The following is a 21236-nucleotide window of genomic DNA, read 5'->3' as shown; positions in this document are numbered from 1 at the left end:
TAGTTAGTAGGATATCAAAACATTATGGATTTTTATACATTGCATTTACTACATTCAGATGTTACAAATGATTAAATGTCCAGTTACTTACAGTTTCAGCAATAGTGATGAAACCACTACAGAAACAGAGGATGCAGCCATTGCTGCAGAACCCATCCATGGCTGTAAAACTAGGCCGATTGGAAAAAACACTCCTAGAATATCAAAAGTACAGCGCACATTTAGAAGACACCAGTCAAGGACCATTAGTGCAGCTACTCCACCTCAGCTTAAATAAATCAAATTACATCCAAGAATTGGAAAGGGTGTGGAGTTTGCACATTCTCCTCGTGTCTGCGTGGGTCTCCTCCGGGTGCTCCTGTTTCCTTCCACAGTCCAAAGATGGGTGGGTTAGGTTGATTGGCCATGCTAAAAAAAAAATTGCCCATAGTGTTCTGAGATGTGTAGGTTAGAAGGGTTAGTGGGTAAATATGTAGGGATATGGGGGTAGGGCCTGGGTGGGATTGTGGTCGGTGCAGACTCGATGGGCCGAATGACCTCTTTCTAAACTGCAGGGTTTCTATGATTTCTATGAAAAGGCGAAGAAAGAAAGATATTGAATATAATTTCCCAAAATTCCTTGGAATGAAAAATATTGCCGGTGGGCTGGAAAGATGTCAATCTTCAAACAAATACATAGCTTGGTCAGGAAGGTACATGCCAGTGTCTTACTTCAGTTGCTTGTAAACTAAGAGAATCCACAACAATGAAACTACAAAGCACAGGGCTGGATCCAATGGATGCAGCATTGGGCTCGCCTGCTAGCTGGACAGTCAGATTATGGCCTTTTTTGGAAGGAGTCAAGAAAGTGATGGCTCTCCATCCCCTGTCCTCCTGCTCCATTTTAATGTTCCCATACCCCACCTGCCAATCCTCTCACTCCCATCTCCCCCCACCAGTTTGGGAGGACTCTCGAGGAAGACATTTTGCTCACAAGTTCAGACTTCCAGCATTTCAGTATTTTGATTTTGTGCAGCACAGCAGCTTAGCATGGATTTCCCAGTTCCCGTTTTACCACTTTTATAGAATTCTTTCAAAAACAGAAGAGGATAGATAAAAGGAACAGTGTAACTTAAATTGCAAATGTTATAATCCCAGTTAATGTTATAACTGGATGGGAAGATCCCAGAATGGAACCATAAGACTATAAATAGGAAAAGGAGCAGGCCGTTTGGCCCCTCGAGCCTGCCCCATCATTCAATAGGATCATCGCTGATTCGACATTCCTCATGTCCACTTTCTTCTCCCTTCCCTGTAACCCTTACTGATCAAAAATTTCTCTCAGCATAAAATATAAACATTCGGAGATATCTTAATACTTCATTCACCGTCCGAGTAAATGCCAGCGTAGGCTCAAGTCTAGAAGTTGCGGTTCTCGCCAGTGAGAATGCAGATTCAGATCTTCCCCACTTCTTGACAGTGATGTCATCAGGGTTAAACCAAAACGGCATATCCCCACCATATCTTGAACCCTCGCTATATCTTCAAATCGTGCCAATAATGACGTCGGCAATGATTACGAGTTCACACAGATGTGAACCTTTCATGGGGGTCTCCCCAGGGGGTGCAGTAGTCCCCAGGGGACAAAGGACATGGCCATTGTGACTATCTGGAGGCTTCAATAGCCTCTGAGACCACCCCCTCCCCCCCGGCATGTCCATCGCGTCTGGTCTCTGCTAGGGAAGACCAGCTGTGATATTCACCTTTCTCATGTCAAGCCCAAAAGTCGGAAGATCCTGGGAGCTGGGAGAATCCAGTCTTGAATAAGCAATGCATATTTGAATGCTACTTTAAAAGGTGCAATCCGGGTTGTGCCATTAGAAAGGGACCAGGACAACTGCAAACGTTTGGTGCCAAGCGTGGAACGATTTTTAGGCCTGCATGCTATTCTCCAGGATCAGTGTGATCTCTGCCAGGCTTAGCAAGGTCGGAAAATTGATTCCACATCTGTGTAGGGTTTTCAAGGAGGAGGTGTGACTTTAACATTTACATTGTAAATGCAATCCCAAGTCCAGCTGGTTTATTACACTAAGCAGATGGTAAATAATGCCATATAGCAATGTAATATGGTGATACAAACAATTTCCAATCAATGGACTATGACACTACCTTACTCACTGGATCAGCACAGTTTGTGAATAAAATGATTAATGTCTTTAATCCTATTGTTTTAATTTTATAATGTACAGAAATATGTGCAAACACACACCACCCTATCAATCCCAACTCCCCCACCTCCTCAGTTGGAACTAACTTTCAAAGACATTCTCTCATCCCATGGAACTTAGGCAATCTGTTGGTGTTTCCAAATGCAGAAATGCCTCTGGGTCCCTCATGTAGGTTTATAACTATCAGCTTCAAGGCAAGCAACATTCAATAAGGTATGTTTCTCTTTCTAAGGATGCTGCCAGACCAACCGAGTTTTTCCATCATTTTCTGTTTTTGTTTCAGATTCCAGCATCCACAGTATTTTACTTTTAGCAGGAAGTTTAATAGCTGACCTGTGGCCAGGTGAATGAAATTCAAATCTGGGAAATTCAACACCAATGACATAGGTCTCACACAATTTTTAAGCAGAACCATAGAACATTACAGCACAGAAACAGGCCTTTTGGCCTTCTTGGTTCTGCCAAACCATTTTTCTGCCTAGTCCCACTGACCTGCATCTGGACCATATGCCTCCACACACCTCTCATCCATCTACCTGTCCAAGTTTTTCTTAAATGTTAAAAGTGAGCCCACATTTACCATTTCATCTGGCAGTTCATTCCACACTCTCACCACTCTGTGTGAAGAAGCTCCCCCCCCACCCAATATTCCCTTTAAACTTTTCCCCCTTCACCCTTAACCCATGTCCTTTAGTATTTTTCTCCCCTAGCCTCAGTGGAAAAAGCCTGCTTGCATTCACTCTATCTATACCCATCATAATTTTATACACGTCTATCAAATCTCCCCTCATTCTTCTACGCTCCAGGGAATAAAGTCCTAATCTATTCAACCTTTCTCTGTAACTCAGTTTCTCAAGTCCCAGCAACATCCTTGTAAACCTTCTCTGCACTCTTTCAACCTTTTTAATATCCTTTCTGTAATTAGGTGACCAAAACTGTGCACAATACTCTAAGTGTGGCCTCACCAATGTTTTATAAAACTTCACCATAACATTTCAACTCTTATAACCCAATACTTTGATTTATAAAGGTCAATGTATCAAAAACATTCTTTACGACCCTATCTACCTGTGAAGCCGCTTTTAGGGAATTACGTATCTGTATTCCCAGATCCCTCTATTCTACTGCACTCTTCAGTGTCCTACCATTTACCTTGTATGCTCTACCTTGGTTTGTCCTTCCAAAGTGCAATACTTCACTCTTGTTTGCATTAAACTCCATCTGCCATTTTTCAGCCCATTTTTCTAGCTGGTCCAAATCCCTCTGCAAGCTTTGAAAACCTTTCTTACTGTCCACTACACCTCCAATCTTTGTATCATCAGCAAATTTGCTGAATCAATTTACCACATTATCATCCAGATCATTGATATAGATGACAAACAACAATGGACCCAGCACTGATCCCTGTGGCACACCACTAGTCACAGGCCTCCACTACCACTCTCTGGCTTCTCCACTGAGCCAATGTCTAATCGAATTTACTACCTCTCCACGTATATCTAGTGACTGAACCTTCCCAACTAACCGCCTATGCAGGACCTTGTCAAGGGCCTTACTGAAGTCCATGTAGACAACATCCACTGCCTTCCTTCATCCACTTTCCTGGTAACCGCCTTGAAAAACTAACAGATTAGTTAAACATGACCTACCACTCACAAAGCCATGTTGACTCTCCCTAATAAGTCCCTGTCTATCCAAGTACTTGTAGATCCCATCTCTGAGTATTCCTTCCAATAATTTACATACTACTGACGTCAAACTTACCAGCCTATAATTTCCCGGATTACTTCTTGACCTTTTTTTAAACAACAGGACAACATGAGCTGTCCTCCAATCATCTGGCACTTCACCCGTGGATACCGACATTTTAAATATATCTGCCAGGGCCCCGACAATTTCAACACTAGTCTCCTTCAGTCCGGTCCTAGGGATTTATCTACTCTGATTTGCCTCAAGACAGCAAGCACCTGCTCCCCTTTAATCTGTATAGGTTCCATGACCTCCCTACTTGTTTGCCTTATTTCCAGAGACTCCATGCCAGTTTCTTTCGTAAATATGGATGCAAAAAACCCATTTAATATCTCCCCCATTTCTTTTGGTTCCAGACATAGCCGACCACTCTGATCTTCAAGAGGATCAACTTTATCCCTTTCTATCCTTTTGCTCTTAATATACCTATAGAAGCTCTTAGGACTATCCTTCACCTTGACTGCAAAACCTACCTCATGTCTTAGAACTCTCATGAGTTTAGAAGGCTGAGGGGGGATCTTAGAGACATATAAGATAATGAAGGGGATGGATAGGGTAGAGGTAGAGAGATTCTTCCCGCTTAGAAAGGATAGCAGGACTAGAGGACACAGCCTCAAGATAAGGGGGGGCGGCGGGCAGTTTAGATCAAAGTTGAGGAGGAACTTCTTCACTCAAAGGGTGGCGAATCTCTGGAATTCTCTGCCCGTTGAAGTGGTGGAGGCTACCTCGCTGAATATATTTAAGTCACGGGTAGATAGGTTTTTGATAGACAGGGGAATTAAGGGTTATGGGGAGAAAGTGGGAAAGTGGAACAGATCCACTTCAGATCAGCCATGATCTTATTGATGGTGGGGCAGGCTCGAAGGGCTAGATGGCCTACTCCTCTTCCTATTTCTGATGTTCTTATGTCATCTTTTAGCCCTCCTGATTTCTTTCTTAAGTAGTTTCTTGCATTTTTTATACTCAAGCATCTTATTTGCTCCCTGTTGCCTATACATGTCATACATCTCTCTTCTTTATCAGAGTTCCAATATCCCTTGAGAACCAAGGTTCCTTATTCTTATTCACTTTGCCTTTAATCCTGACAGGAGCATACAAACTCTGCTCTCTCAAAATTTCTCCTTTGAAGGCCTCCCACTTACTAATCACATCCTTGCCAGTGAACAGACTGTCCCAATCCATGCTTTTTAGATCCTTGCTCACTTCTTCAGATTTGGCCTTTTTCCAGTTTAGAACCTCGACCTGAGGACCAGATCTATCTTTATCCATGATCAACCTGAAACTAATGGCATTATGATCACTGGAACGAAAGTGTTCCCCTACACACACTTCCATCACTTGTCCTAACTCATTTCCTAATAGGAGATCAAATATTGCATCCTCTCTAGTTGGCACCTCTATATATTGATTTAGAAAATCTTCCTGAACACATTTTACAAACTCTAACCCATCTAGACCTTTAACAGTGATTTAATTTATTATTTTATTATTCATTCATTTTTAATTTGTGTCACAAGTTACATTAACACCACAGTGAAGTTACTGTGAAAATCTCCTAGTTGCCACACTCCGGCGTCTGTTCAGATACACCGAGGGAGAATTTAGCATAGCCAATGCACCTAACCAGCACATTTTTCGGACTGTGGGAGGAAACCGGAGGATACCCAGGCAGACATGGGTTGAACATGCGGAACCCCCACAGACAGTGACCCGAGATGGGAATTGAACCCAGGTATCTGGCGCTGTGAGGCAGCAATATTAACCACTGTGTTACTGTGCCATGCCATGTAGTGGAACGGGATAAAAAACATGCAGGTATTTAAAATTAAATATCACTAATGTAACATGATGATATGAATAATACAAAGAAAGGCTCTCACTCACCAGCAGCAATAGGGATTCCTAGTAGGTTATAAATTAAAGCAAAAATAAAATTTATTCGAATTCGGCGAACAGTCTTTTTTGACAAATCAATACTGGCTATGACATCCAGCAGATCATTCTGGAAGCAAAACAGAGAATGTGTGAAACCACAAATTTAAACAAACAGGAAATATGTTTAAATAATAATTTTGTATTTCTAATGATTAGTTTTTAAAAATTCATTTGTGAGACAAAGGCATTGCTGGCTGGACCAGCATTTATTGCCCATCCCTAGTTGCTTGTGGAGAGCAATTGAGAGTCAACCACATTGCTGTGGTTCTGTATCACATGTTGGCCAGACCAGGTAAGGACGGCAGATTCCCTTCTCTAAAAGACACTCAGTGAACCAGATGGGTTTTTCTGACAATCAACAATGGTTTCATGGTCATCATAGATTCTTAATTCCAGTTTTGTTTTGTAATTGAATTCGAATTCCACCATCTGCTATGGTAGGGTTCGAACCCAGGTCCCCAGAACATTAGCTGAGCTTCTGGATTAATAGCCTAGCGATAATACCACTGGGCCATCGCCTTCCAGTTTTATAGTGGACTATCTATTTTTGCAATAAAATATGGATAATCTGAGAACAAAAGTTAAGAGTTAAATAAATATATGAATATTAACATTGCTCACTCTAATCAGCACAACATCAGCTGCTTCGATAGCCACGTCTGTGCCCGTTCCAATAGCAATTCCCACATCAGCTTTTGCCAGGGCTGGAGAATCATTCACACCATCTCCAACCATTGCTACAATTTTCCCCTGATCCTGAAGTTCCTGCACTTTGGCTACTTTATGCGATGGAAGAACTTCTGCAAACACTTTCTTGATTCCAACCTTAAAAAATGGAAGCACAAACATAAATCTATATAGAAGAATGGCTTGAATATATTTTTACCAACTGTAAAATCCACACCTATTTTTCATTTCCAATGACTGGAATTAAGAGCAGTAAATGTGACAAACATCTCATGAATTGGTATATACATACATTTCCAATGGGTTTGGAAATTGTCTTTTAAAAACTATTACTTTTGAAAGATGAGAAACTTAAAATGTGAACACTAATACCTTCACCTCTGAGCAGATGGCAGTGGATAAGGTGCTCTAAGAAATTCCATAATTTCAATAGGAATCTACCAAAAAGGACTGGATTGTGCTCTGAATTCTTGAAGATGACTAGTTAAAACATAAATGTGCTTATTTAGAAAGGAAAGCCCTTACAAACACATGACAAGGAGCAGGAGTAGGCTATTCAGTGCCTCAAACTTGCTCTGACATTTAATGATCTTGGCTGATCTAAGAGTAACCTTAATTCTGCACCGGCCTACCCCGACAACTTATCACCCCATTGCTTACTAAGAATCTATCCACCTCAACCTTAAAAATATTCAAAGACTCTATTTTCATCGTCTTTTTAGAAAGAGTTCTAAAGACACATGAGCTTCTTTAGAGAACTTTGTCACATCTCGGTTTCCATTGGGCAACCCCTTATTTTTAATCAGTGACCTCCAACTCAACGTCCTCCCACAAGAGGAAACATCCTCTCCACAACCACTCTGAGTAGCTTCGAGGATTGGGCACCCCAAACTGTTGCTCAGTTAGTCACATTCTCACTCCAAGTTATGGGTTCAAATTCCACCCCAGGGATCTGAGCATAAATATCTAGACTGAAACCCCAGTACATTATCTGAAAATTGGAACCTCAGTAAAGTATTAACCTCTCTCAGATGGATGTAAAGTATTTTGTGGCACTATTTCAGAGAACAGTAGGGGAGTTATACCTGGATAATATCCCTTAAATCGACACCAGCACAACAGAAATAGAGGTGGCATACTGGCATAGTAGTTAGAACTGCTGCCTCACAGTGCCAGGGATCTGGATTCAATTCCGGCCGCGGGTCACTGTCTGTGTGGAGTTTGCACATTCTCCGTGTCTGCGTGGGTTTCCTCCAGGTGTTCCAGTTTCCTCCCACCATCCAAAAATGTGTGGGTTAGGTTGATTGGCCATGTTAAATTGACCCTTAGTGTCAGGGGATTGGAAGGATAAATATGTGGGGTTACAGGAATAGGGCCAGGATGGGATTGCAGTCAGTGCAGACTCGATGGGCTGAACGGCCTCCTTCTGCACTGTATGGTTTCTATTATCCGTTATATAGTTCATTGCCATTTGTGCCATCTTGTGTGCAAACTAAGGGGGGGGCGGGGCAAGGGGAGAACAGGGCTGGTGGGAAGAAAGGCGGCTGCTAGGGAGGTAAATGGGTAAGTAAAGGATGAGCAAAGGTGTTGAAAATGGAAAGAGGGAAATAGCATTGAGCATTATTGAAAATAAGCCTGTTCCACACTAAAAATCATATGGCTAGCTTACTTGATCTGGTCTTATGCACCGGACTTTACAGCACTTTATAATTCCCTTTAATTTCTTTCAATCTCATTGAGACGTATAAGATGATGAATGGGATGGATAGGATAGAGGTGGAGAGACTCTTCCCACTCAAAAAAGACAGTAGGACTAGGGGGCACAGCCTCAAGATAAGGGGGAGGCGGTTTAGAACGGAGTTGAGGAGGAACTTCTTCACTCAAAGGGTGGTGAATCTCTGGAATTCTCTGCCCGTTGAAGTGGTGGAGGCTGCCTCGCTAAATATTTTTAAGAAGCGGGTTGATGGGTTCTTGATAAGAGAGGGGATTAAGGGTTATGGAGAGAGGGCGGGAAAGTGGAACTGAGCCACGACAGATCAGCCATGATCTTATTGAATGGCGGGGCAGGCTCGAAGGGCTAGATGGCCTACTCCTGCTCCTATTTCTTATGTTCTTATGTTCTTATCTGTTTGACTTCCATGAGATCAGCGCTTGTATATTGCACCACTAAATCTAGATGACTTCTTTCCATTTCAGAATTGTAATCTCACATAAAGCTGAGAGTATAACTCTGCCACCAAGATGAATAAGTTGAATTAGGTACAACAAGTATGGCAGCTAGCTGTCTACCACAATCTGAACTATACAGGTACCAATGATGGGAGAGACAGAGATTAAAAAAATAAACTGGTTGCCTACTCTCTCAGATGGGGTGAAATGAAGGAAAAAAAAGATTCAAGAAGTAATAAACTAGATGCAGCGAGTATGGTATATGGGGATCAAACTTTATTAAAATCTACCTGGCTGGCAATTGAGGTTGCGGTTTTGTGGTTGTCACCTGTTATGAGTACTACATCCACTCCCATATCGTTCAAGGTCCACACGGCCAGTGCAGCTTCTGGTTTGACTGTGTCCGCAATCGCTATCATTCCACACAGCGTACCTTTGCAGAGTAAAGCATATATCACTGAATATCAGGAAATAGCACATAAATCTCACATGACATATAACACACATATCTATGTCACCTGAATTTGGACTCAGGCAATTTAATTCATGCTTTGCATTGTTTCAGTATAAAGGTCAATATTAATCATCATTGCCCATATGTTCTTCTGTATCAATTTTGAAGCACAGTTGATAAAACATTTGTCTAAATTTATTAGAGTATTACAATTTAGAACAGGATATTATGAACTACTGCATGTACTATTATAGTCCAAACTCATCCCACCCCCAGTCTGCAGTTCTATTTATTTCACATTTCTGTATTTTAACTTCTTATCCCCATTTTCTAACTTTGTGTTTCTTTCCCATGGATTTTCATGGTTTTAGCTATTTATAAACCTTTCACTGAGATGATCTTTGCGTGACTTGCAGCAGTTTTTCAGCTCTATTACAATTCTTATTTTGATTAGTTTTACTCAGTGAGAGTGTTCTCTGCAATAGAATTTACCTAGAATTTTACTTTAACCTGTCATTTACTGGCCCTCCTTTTAGTCAGTCCTTTTAAGGCATTCACCGAAACACTAACCTGACTTTCCCTTTTACAGATGTCGACATAAAAGGGCATCAGCCTATGTAAATAATTCAAAACACTCAAACATTTTTAATCAAATAACTGAATATGGAACACTTAAGGGAATGCCAATTAATTCCAAACATGTTTGGTGTGATAATTTCAGCCAGGCTAACGAGGTTGGCTTGCTAGAGTATGAAGTACCTAATGAGTCCTCCCTAAGTTAACTGGAGTTAGTTTATTCGGTTGGTGTCAAAAAGAACTACCTAATGAATCCTTTTTGTTTGCACTTCAGTCCCACTCTCCTAATCTATGGGCACCTGGTGGGGGGAGGAGCGGGTCGGGATGGTGACCTCCTCGTGAACCTGCTCCTGGGCCTAGCAAGACACGCCATCAATAGGTCCAGGCAGCGGTCAATCGACGGGGTCGGCCAACCTGACTGTCTGCCCCTCCACTGCAGCTACATTCGCGGCCAGGTGTCTCTGGAGAGGGAGCATGCAGTGTCCACGGGTGCAGTTGACGCCTTCCACGCCCGCTGGGCACCGCAGGCGCTGGTGTGTGTTATAGACCCTTACAACCACATTTTGACATAATGTTTTAAGTTTCCTTTGGGCTTTGGTTTCTGTTTGGGCTGTCCCCCCCTTCCTTTTTGTGGGCTGCCCCTCTTAATTTGTCCCTAAGTTAATTTGAGTTTGTTTTACTCGTTTGGCACATGAAAAGAACTACCTGATGAGTCCTTAAGCAAAGTGGCACAGCGCAGGTGTGCAGGGCTGATAATTCAGAGGCTGATGCATCAAAACCATCCTCTGCTATTTTCCCCATGTTAATTTGAGTTAATCTACTTAGTTGGTACCTGATGAATCTTAATTGGTGGTTAAACCAGAGAGCCTCACACTCCTTATTTAAAACAGGTGTTTCAATCTCCCAGCCTGCATTCAGAAGGGAACAACTGGAAGGCTAACTGTGTACAGATGTATGGTGCAAATAAAGTAACTTGGTGACAGGACTTTCGCCTCCACGGAGTTATTACATTTGGGTCATATAAGGTTACCTGCTTAAGTTTAGGAGTCAGACACAGAATATTGCAAGTCCCATGACCAGTTTCTGATTTATCTTTGCATTTCTAGAAAGGCATTAATACTCTACTTGCATTCAATCTTTAAAATTAAATGGGTCACACCTAATAAATTATTTTCCAATGAAAATTAAGCATTCATCCCCAAAAATGTAAATTGCTTGAGACTAAAAAAGATTTAATTTTGAGAGCCTTCTCAAAGCCAGTAAACTTATACAATTAGTGGAAACATGGCCAGATGCATGGATGGAATTGGCTTCCAGTATCTTAAACCTGTGCAAAATTTTCACTAGAATTAATTTCTGTTTGAAATTAATTCATTTTTTGTGCTGCTTTAACTTAGTACGCACCAAACCAAAAAATATCAAAGCAAGTTTAACAGAATTTTTTTTTTCTGGAACTTACGGTTTAACTTTGCCAAATTCAACAGGAAAAAGTAAATAAAAAGTTGGATATATAAGGTGGCCTGCAAGTAAGTTTTGTTTTATTGGATTCGTGGAATGTGGGTTCTGCTGGCAAGGTCAGCATTTGCGGTCCATCCCTAATTGTTCCTGAGAAGGTGGTGACCTGTCTTCCTGAACAACCATGGTAGTTCAGGAAGGCAAGTTGTGAAGTTCCCGCCCTTTCAGGCAGCGAGTTCCAGATTCATGCCATTCTCTTGATGAATAAGTTTTCCCTCATCTTCTATAAATCTCCTGGTCTTTACATTAGACCTATTCCCCCTGCTAATTGATCCTTCTGGTGAGAAGAAACATTTCTCCTATCCACCCCATCTATGCCCCTCATAATTTTATACACTTCATGGCTGCTAGATGCCTGAGGACTCGACACTGGTGTAATCATTCACTCTCAGTTTCCATTGGTCCCTCGTCAGGTGACTCTCTTCTGCTGTATTGTCTTAATGAGACAGGCACCACATATTCAACAGATTCTCTCTTGCTGGAGGGCATCAATGCATGGCACTTGTGTAGAACAAATGTTACTTGTCACTTTCTGCCCAAGCCTGAATATTGTCCATGTCTTGTTGCATGTGGGTGCTGCTCGCTTCATTACTTAAGGAATTGCGAATGAAACTGAATACTTTACAATCATCAGCAAAATTCTCAACTTCTGACATTATGGACCAAAGCATTGATGAAGCAGTTGAAGATAGTGAGACCTTGGACTGCTCTTAAGGAATTTGTGCAGCAACGTTCTGAAACTATGATGACAGGCCTCTAATAACAACAACCATTTTCCTTTATACCAGGTATTGCTCCAAACAGTGTGGATTTCCTTCTGATTCACACTGGTTTCTAATTTAAAAGGGATCCTTGATGCTACACTCTGTCAAATGCTGCCTTAATGTCACCTTACCTCTGAAATTCAATTCTTTTGCACCTGTTGGGACCAAAGTGGTACTGAATCCTGGAGCCAAGTGACACTTGCAGAACACAACCTGAACATTGGCGAGCAGGTTGTTGTAAGTGTTGCTTGATGGCACTATTAATAACACCTTCCATCACTTCGATGGGACAGTAATTGGATTTGCTCTGCTTTTTGTGGTCATCAAATATCTGGGCATGTTTCCCATTTTGTCGGGTAGATACCAGTGTTGAAACTGCACAGGAACAGCTTGGTTAATTAGAGTTGTATCTACCTCTGAAGCAGGTCTTTCAGCACAACAGCTGGAATGTTTTTGGGACCCATAGCTTTTTGCTGCATTCACTGGCTTCAGTCATCTCTTGATATTATGTGAAGAGAATTGAATTGATTGAATATTGGTATCTGTGATGCTGAAGACCTTGGGAGGAGGTTGTGGTGGATGCGGTTAGACCGCAGGGCTTGATTTGATCTGCCTGTTTTTAGATTGTTTTGCTCTGTGTCTAGCATGCGTGGAAGTCCTCTGTTGTACCTTCACTGTTTCTTCCTACTTCTCCACTAAAGAGTTGGGGTTGTTACCATTCACACTGGATTATGATTAGAAATTATATTGGAGCACTGTTACGGAGTAACATCTAATTACATTACAATAGTTCAGTGGAGGGACTTTACTTACACAAATCTTACCATCAATAGCCACCAGGATGGCTGTTTGGCCTTTCATTTCATGATTCATCATGGCCTCATTGACACCATTTCCAACATGTAAACCATTGCGTGTCATCCACTCCCGGTTTCCAATTAACACTGAGTAGATCTGAGAATCCACTGCACCTGGAAATGGTGAAAAGTGTGTGAATAATTCATTAGTATCTAAATAATTTCCTCAATTATTCAAAAGCCAACTATTTTAAAAGTGTGTCAAGAAGAACATACTAACAGTAGAGAGGCTAACAAGTCAACATTACAGAGAATACTTAGAAAATTACTCTGCTATTTCTCACTTTACCTAATTTTGTAGACAATTTGAGTGAAACCTCAGTAAATTTGTACATTTTAGTACCAAACTGCAGGTCCCTATATGTTCTGCACCATTTTTGATGTATTTTTGGAGATAAACAATGACAAGGATCTCTATTTATCCAAGTGCTTTCATTAATAGTACTGATTAAAGTTCAAAATATTTGGAACCAAATTCTCACCGTAATCAAATAAATTTAATTTGAATTTTAGCAATTGTTTGCAAATAATAACTTGCATAGGTAGCAACAAAGTTTAGACGCCAAATATTTACCGTCTGGTGCAGTAGTCATTGAGGGCACAGATTCATGAGAATCTGATATGTTCACTTTCTGTTCTTTATTTGGACTCTGTTCACTTTTCATCAAAATTGTTTCAACATTGGTAACTCTGCAGCTGATACCGCAGCCTGGCACAGACTGAAAATCAGTGCAGTATCCAAGAACATCTGTGCTAAGCTCCTGGAACAGGCAGAAAATTATGATGATTGGCTATACAATAGAGTACTTAAACTTTCCTGAACTATTACGCTACTAAGAATAACACTTAATATCATGTTTAAGGCAGAAAAATCCCAAAGATGGTGCATAGAGGAAGAACAGATGTTAAAGAATAGCAGATGATTAATGGGGGTATTTCAACGATGTTTGCAGCAAAGACAGGTTTTATAGCAGTAGGCCATGGGATATAAAGTGAAAATTTTCTCTGAATAGTAGGAACATAAACAGATTGAAAATATGGAGAAAAAAGGGTTTATAGGTCAACGAAGACGAATGCAGGTAAAATGAGCTATAAAAATTTAAATGGGATTCTGTGGTTAATACACATGGACATTCAATGCAAGAGCAAATAAATGATGCTGATGTTGTAAAAGATATTCAGCCGTAGCTGAATTATTCCATGCAATTCGAGGCAACTCACTATAGGAAAATAAGAGCACCATTTAAAAGGTATAGCAAAAAATCATTAGAATTGCATCAAGAATGAGTGATTAGTGGTGAAAAAAGCATGAAAAATTTAAATGTCTTACACTTCACATTGCAAATAAGTAGTAGGATACAGGGGAGAAAACTCAAAGGAGGCCATCATTTGTTGAAATCAAAGTCTGGGATTGCCTTTGCTTATTTTGCAGGAAACAGTTCAAAACAAACAGATATCTGCCCTGTAAATTACACAATACCCAAAATAGTAATATTTACCTCACAGTTCTTACAGAAGCATAAAAATACTTTTAAAAATGAATCAATGATAGAATTATTATAAATCATGAATGGTAAAAATATAATTTAATAGTCAAGAACTTTGGTACAAGTGGTAATAAAATTTTATTGCCCAGATAAAGGTTTAGTTTTTTAAATATTTGGGCCCAAATTTTGCTGTGAGTGATGGATGAATAAATTCTGTCATTCACTTCATAGACAGCTGCTCTCAAATTTTATGCAAGCTTTTGAGCACAGCGTTGCTCTAATCTGATGTCCGAATCTGCAGGCATCTGTGGCCTATGACAGTAAGGCAAATGTTTCAGGGCCAGAGAATGTTTGGCAACTTCTGAAATTTATCACACCCATTATAACTCACTTACTCTAGTCCTAATCTTTTACACAATTAATTGTGCACATGCAGACACTGGATGTTGCTATTCAATTTGTTCCGCGTAATAAGAGCTGTCTGATTTATTCCATAATAGCAGAGTGCCAACAGCCTCATTATTATGCCTACAGCAAAATCCAGACTGTTATTTCACTACATAATACATGGGATTTTAGTATGAAATATAGACTGAACTGAGAAATTGGAAGAATTAGTAGTGAAAGAATCTCGATGACTTACCTCTTTGCAATATTTGGCCACAGCATTTCCAAGAGGATGCTCACTGCTCGCTTCTGCGGTACCAACAATTGCAAGCAACTTCTTCAATGGTAGTACAGCTACATCTACCAGTACTAGAACCCTCATTACCTTTGGAATACCATGCGTAATCGTTCCAGTCTTGTCAAACATCACCACTTTTATCTAGAGACACAAAAGCTTTTATCTCCACAGTGAAGTAACCAAAGCCATCAACTACAGTTATCATTTTAAATGAAATTTCCCATCAGTTGTTAAAGCGTAGGGAAATTTGACTTAAGCAGATTAAATGATGAAATATGTATCCCCACTTTGTAAACACAAATAGCCCACTAATCAAACACAAATGCGGAACTTAGTGTTCCTACAGTTGCAGAAAACACAACCAAAATTTACCTATTTTTCACTTTGCATAGCTATTCCACAAATAAAATTTCATCTAAGGTGGTTAAGTGTTGGCAGTACTTGGAAACACTTCAGTGGCAGCACTTAGGGATGATGTGGAGTTGCCGGCGTTGGACTGGGGTTGGCACAGTAAGTAGTTTCACAACACCAGGTTGAAGTTCAACAGGTTTATTTGGTAATACAAGCTTTTGGAGCCTTGCCCATTTGTGAACTGAACTCTTCACTCACCTGATGAAAGGGCAACGCTCCGAAGACTCAGAAAAATATCAGTCATAGTTTCCACTCATGATCATGTTTTAGTGAAATCATCTTTAGAGTAAGCATGCAGAGCTGGGGAAAACAAGACTGGCTTTGTTTTGATGCCTCCTGTAGCTAAAACTCCCGCTGGCACATAGTGCCCAAAACATGCATAATGAATAAATTCTTGGATGAGAGCTATCTACTTGTAAGAAAAATCAACTGTTTTTACCTTTTCCAAAACAAAATTAAAGATCTTCATAGAACTACATAATGACTCAGTACAGATCTTTCAGCCCATCTACCAGTACTAATCCTTTGAAAGAGTTGGTCAACTAGTCCCACTTGCCTGCTCTTTCCTTATCACCCTGCAGATTCCACCCCACCCCCCATTCAATACAGATACAATTCGTTAGCCCTAAGTGCCGCCACTGAAGTGTTTCCAAGTACTGCCAACACTTAACCACCTTAGATGAAATTTTACTTGTGGAATAGCTATGCAAAGTGAAAAATAGGTAAATTTTGGTTGTGTTTTCAGCAACTATAGGAACACTAAGTTCCGCATTTGTGTTTGATTAGTGGACTATTCGTGTTTACAAAGTGGGGATACATATTTCATCATCTAATCTGCTTACATCAAACTTCCCTATCAAAAATGCTAATCCAGTGTAATCTGATCTGTTCCTTCTGGTAAAAAATGTTGTTTGCTGTGGTGGCTTTCATTAATAAATATCTTCATTACCACTAACCTTGTGCGCCATCTCGAGTGGTTCTCCACCTTTGATGAGAATGCCATTTTGGGCACCAACACCTGTACCCACCATCACAGCTGTAGGTGTAGCCAGTCCCAAAGAACAGGGGCATGCAATAGCCAATACTGTAATAGAAGTCTGGAATGCGAATCTGATAATCAGCTCAGCTTTAGGAACATTCTTGCTGTAACCCTAAGAAGAGAAGTGTCGACATGAAAAACCAGACAATTCTGGACAGCTTGTGATAGCAGTGTAAATAGAGTCCCAATACAGTCCCAGGCAGTCAATATTCTTTGGAGATTATACTTCAACATATCAATTTTGTGAAGGGAATATAAAGTAGATGATATTACAGTACGCTAATCAATTGACTGCTATAAGGCTCTGGCAGTAGTACAGAAATGGTACAGATGATTTTGTATTTGGTCTTTAAAGCTAATACTTCCTGCCAATGAAACACAGCTGCTGAATTTTACAGGGTGCCATGGTCCCCATTCCTGGTGAGGAAGTTAGTGGAGAGCCCACCAAAGGGAAGACCAGCTGCCCTGCTTCAATAATGACAGTTAATAGGCCAGAGATGATATTTCAACCCATGAAGGGTAGGATGGCCAATCGTTCTATAGTTCCTGCAGTACTAGGCAGGAGCAGTGGCCACTGCTGGTGCTACAAGCTGTCCTCAATGAAGACCGTCATCGGTACCAGACACCAAGATGAGTCAGCACCAGTTGCTGGGCTCAGGCTGGCAGATCCTGGTGGGGAAAACTTTTGAGAGGTCGGGGTGACGGGAAAGAGGAATGTGTGGTCTTGGAGGAGTGGGGGTAAGGGGGTGACCTCTGATAGGCACAGGGGACCCACAAAAGAAGTTCCTAATTACCCAATGCTACCCTACCCAGTAAAACTGCTGAGCTACCTCCTGCTGTGGGTAAACACTTACAGAGGGCAGGATGAAGCTCTTGCGTGGCCATCAATTGGTCCAGGGCAGAAAGATCAATGGCAGGAAAGTCAGAAGCTGGACTTTAGGAGTATTCCCCTTCAAACCAGTGGGCTGGGGAGCATAAACTCCAGCCGCAGGTTTTTGAGAACAGATCCCACCCCAAGAACTGACAACAGCAAGCAAGAAGAAGAAACAAACTTGCATTACACTATATTTTTATCAAGCTCAGAATGTTGCAAAGTGCTCAATAACTAGTGCATGCACTGATATAATGTAGAAGTGCATACATTGTTATAATGTAGGAAATCCAGCAGCCAATTTGCACAGCATCATCTCACAAACAGCAATGAATTAAACAACCACATCATTTGCTTTAGTTACAGCAAATTGAGCAGAACAACCATACTCTCTGAATAGTGCCATGGGATCTTTTTACATCCAACTGAGAGAGTAGATGGCACCTCGAATTAACATCTCATCTGAAAGAAGGCAGCTTTGACAGTGCAGCACTTTCTCAGTACTGCACTCAGTACCAGCATGGACACCATGTTGAAATTTGCAAGTAAAAATTATTTCTTTCCACCAACAATACCAGGCATAAAAAACAGCGGTTGAGTTACACCAAGTAAAACAATGGGTGGGATTCTCCGGCCATTCATACCAGAGGAATTCTCTAGTCCTGCTGCAGGAAAACATCCAGAGCGCCGAATTATCTGTCCGCTCTGGCAGCGATAACAGGATAATTCCGACCACAGTCTTTGAAAAAATACATTTTACAGGTTCTTAATTTACTTGTGTAATGTCATCATGATAAGATTACCCCTGACATCGAGGTATCTTTATTCGATCAGGATGAGTTTCTGTATTGCGGGGCTTAACTGAAAATTCACAAAACCAGTGACCCCAACGAGAAAGTTGTTTCCTTGGATCTGCCAGCAGCCAAGATTAAGTGGAACCATGTGAATGTAAATAGATACTCATGTCTTGCAAATGATTGTAGCTTGGCTGCCAGTTGCCAGTGAGCAATGCCAGGTGGAGACAAAGCTTGCCCACAAGAAGGAAAAGGTCAAACCAGATTGCAAGTTTGCTCACACTTAAATTTCTGAACTGCAAACAGTTGAATGCAATGGGACAAAGAAATGAATAGCATAGGAACAGGCCCTTTAGCCCTCCAACCCTGTGCTGATCATGATGCCCTAACTGAACAAAAAATAACCTTCTGCCCCTTCTCAGTCCATATCCCTCTATTTGTGTACCCATCCAGATGCCTCTTAAATGTTTCTAATGTGCGTGTTTCCACCACCTCTTTTGGTCATGTGTTCCAGGCACCCACTGCTATATGTGTGAAAAACTCTTCTGCACATTCCCCTTAAACTTTCCCTGTCTCACCTTTGAACCTGTGCCCCCTTGTAATTGACATTTCCATCCTTGGAAAAAGCCTCTGACTATCCAATAAGCCTGAAGACATCCAGCCCCTGTAACTACTACAATGCTATTTCCAACCACCTACCATGCGCTTAAAAGTTAGATGGATGGTAAATATTAAAATAAAATTTTAAACACTTTGCTAAAAAGCTGTTTTTTAATTGTTTCTTATCTACTTCTTTGGTTTCACCCGTAATGTCTGATTTGTTAAAAAAAAGCAACTTTAAAGGCGGCATTGTCTGGAACACAAAAAAAGGTAGCATTCACTTTGTTCTTGCGTTAAAAAAAATTCCACAATGCCTCAGAGCCTATCATTCCAGACTGACAGGTAATGCAGACATTACTTACTGACAAGTACTTTTCAATGATGCCAAAGTTTGCAAAGCCAATGCTGATCCAGACAGTAAGCGTAACCACAGAAATAACAACAATAAATGGAACAAAATATCCACTCAGTTTGTCAGCAAATTGTTGAATTGGAGCCTGTAAAAGTTAAAATGTATTTCATTTAGATCCACAAAAATGAAAAGCAAATTAAAAATTATATTACCACAGGTTTCTATGGAAATCAATGCCTCCCCCCTTTATTTTGCCTTTCTCTTTTCCTCTTGCCCTCCAAATTAACAATGGTGCAGCAATTTATAATGCTTAGAAATGGTTCATGATATTATATAAAGAGTTAAAGATTAAGATAAACAATGACCTAGGCTTTTAAACACATGGAAACGATTCTTAAAACAAAACAGAGAGTTGGCTTGGGGAGGTAGTAAATGTTTCAAAAATCAGAATCCCAACTCAAATTCCACCCCCCCTTTCCATTTCTGGCATTGTCCAAGGTGGACAGATGAACACCAGGCTCCAAGGAGGTTGATTTACATTTTAAATATGATGTCGAGACCTTTCAACTGTAACTGTTATCCGACATCAGTGGTGGCAGAACCAAAAGCCTGGATCCACTGTGCCATGGAGCCCCTGTGATTGAGAATGGCCCTCTCCCACCTATGACCTGCCTCACGAAGCCACCGCTGGTCGCCAACCTCACTTAATCTCACTGTCCTCCAGGTCTCTGATGCCACCCCATCCCCACAAAGCAAAAGTCCAAAACTCTTAGTGATAGGAAGCAAAGGGCAATGGTGGACAATGTTCCCTTTAAGCTAAATGTGTGACCAACCATGCAGCTATTGTGAAGGCATGGCACAGATTGCTTAAAAGCTCTGCCTTTAAAATACTGAAGCTGTGCAAAATAATTTATAGGTACAGTAAGGCTGTGCACAACAAGGAAAACGTAGAGAGAACCAATGGTGGTGGTGGATGTTTTCCTGGGATTGGGCTGCAATGGTGTTCCCTGGGATCATTCTGGGTCCATTACTTTTCACAATTTTTATTAACTATCTAAGTGTAAAGAAAAGTATTACAAAGTTTGAAGATGATGCAAAATAGTAGGTCATGATGATAGATATAAGCTTAAGGACAACATGGATAGAATGGTTAAAAGCACAGAAGATTGGCAGATGGAGTTCTGTATGAAAAGTGTGAATTGATACAATTTGCAAGAACCAACATGGAAACGCATGTATAATTTTGAAAAGTGTACATGAGCTTAATGCTCATATACACAAATCCTTAGAGGATGCTGGCAAGTTACTTGGGTTTCTAAAGAAGATTCTAATATAAAAGCAATGACATCAAATTAGAACTTTATAAATCACAGGTTAGGCCTCAAATGGAAGAATGTGGACAAATGGGGAGCAACAGTTCTTTGGTGCTTCGTCCATGGCAACTCAACTAAACAGAGTAGACTGGTCAATCAATTTTATACAGTATAAATTATTGCTCCCTTTGAAATGTGGCATTCTTGCATCAGTGTTGAAGGGTGCAATATGCAAGTTCTGTACTATCAAACAACTATAACTTGCCTAAATTGCACAATGCAAGGATCGTTGGTCTACCTTTGATGTCTGTGCTTCTTCTACCAGCTTAACAATTTGCGACAATGTTGTTTCGGGACCAACGTGGGTAGCTTTAATAAGCAGAGAACCTTGCGCATTAATAGAACCAGCAATCACTGCATTTCCTACTCGTTTTACAACTGGCATAGGCTCCCCTGTAAGAACAAAATCAGAAATGAATTATGTATAGAGTGAATCTGTGGTTTTCATTCAATATGCCACTATCCAATATTTACACATACATGAGAGCAATATGAAATCAAGATGATAACATAAAATAGGCTGAGCAATCTTCCAATTGTCAATGTTCTTGGCCTGGAAGTATTGGACTATCCATTTGATATGTGCAACAGGCAAACATTGGAAAATTATCTGAAGAATTGCCAAGTAGGGGATGTGCCTGGTAAGTTTTGCTTAAAACAAGGTTGGTGCCAATAGTTTGAATGAGACTGTCCATTACTAAAGCTTGTCAG

At 40.7% G+C, this 21236-nt stretch overlaps 1 protein-coding gene across 1 annotated transcript in view; it reads right to left on the bottom strand.

The window, feature by feature from the left end:
* atp7b (ATPase copper transporting beta) overlaps nt 1-21236 on the bottom strand; it is a 92816-nt gene that overhangs the window by 2025 nt on the left and 69555 nt on the right. The window contains exons 11-20 of the mRNA XM_080197519.1: nt 20764-20918; nt 19163-19297; nt 16453-16647; nt 15044-15226; nt 13488-13674; nt 12881-13027; nt 9038-9180; nt 6513-6716; nt 5841-5958; nt 92-194 (exon numbers count right to left, since the gene is read on the bottom strand). Of these exons, the coding sequence (XP_080053645.1) occupies nt 92-194; nt 5841-5958; nt 6513-6716; nt 9038-9180; nt 12881-13027; nt 13488-13674; nt 15044-15226; nt 16453-16647; nt 19163-19297; nt 20764-20918 (1570 nt within the window). The remainder of the gene's footprint in view (nt 1-91; nt 195-5840; nt 5959-6512; nt 6717-9037; nt 9181-12880; nt 13028-13487; nt 13675-15043; nt 15227-16452; nt 16648-19162; nt 19298-20763; nt 20919-21236) is intronic.

Source organism: Carcharhinus amblyrhynchos, chromosome 10 (assembly GCF_965287045.1).
Source record: "Carcharhinus amblyrhynchos chromosome 10, sCarAmb.v2.hapA, whole genome shotgun sequence".
Taxonomy (NCBI): domain Eukaryota; kingdom Metazoa; phylum Chordata; class Chondrichthyes; order Carcharhiniformes; family Carcharhinidae; genus Carcharhinus; species Carcharhinus amblyrhynchos.
The sequence above is the reverse complement of the archived record's forward strand: the minus strand, read 5'-3'. Positions and strand labels throughout refer to the sequence as shown.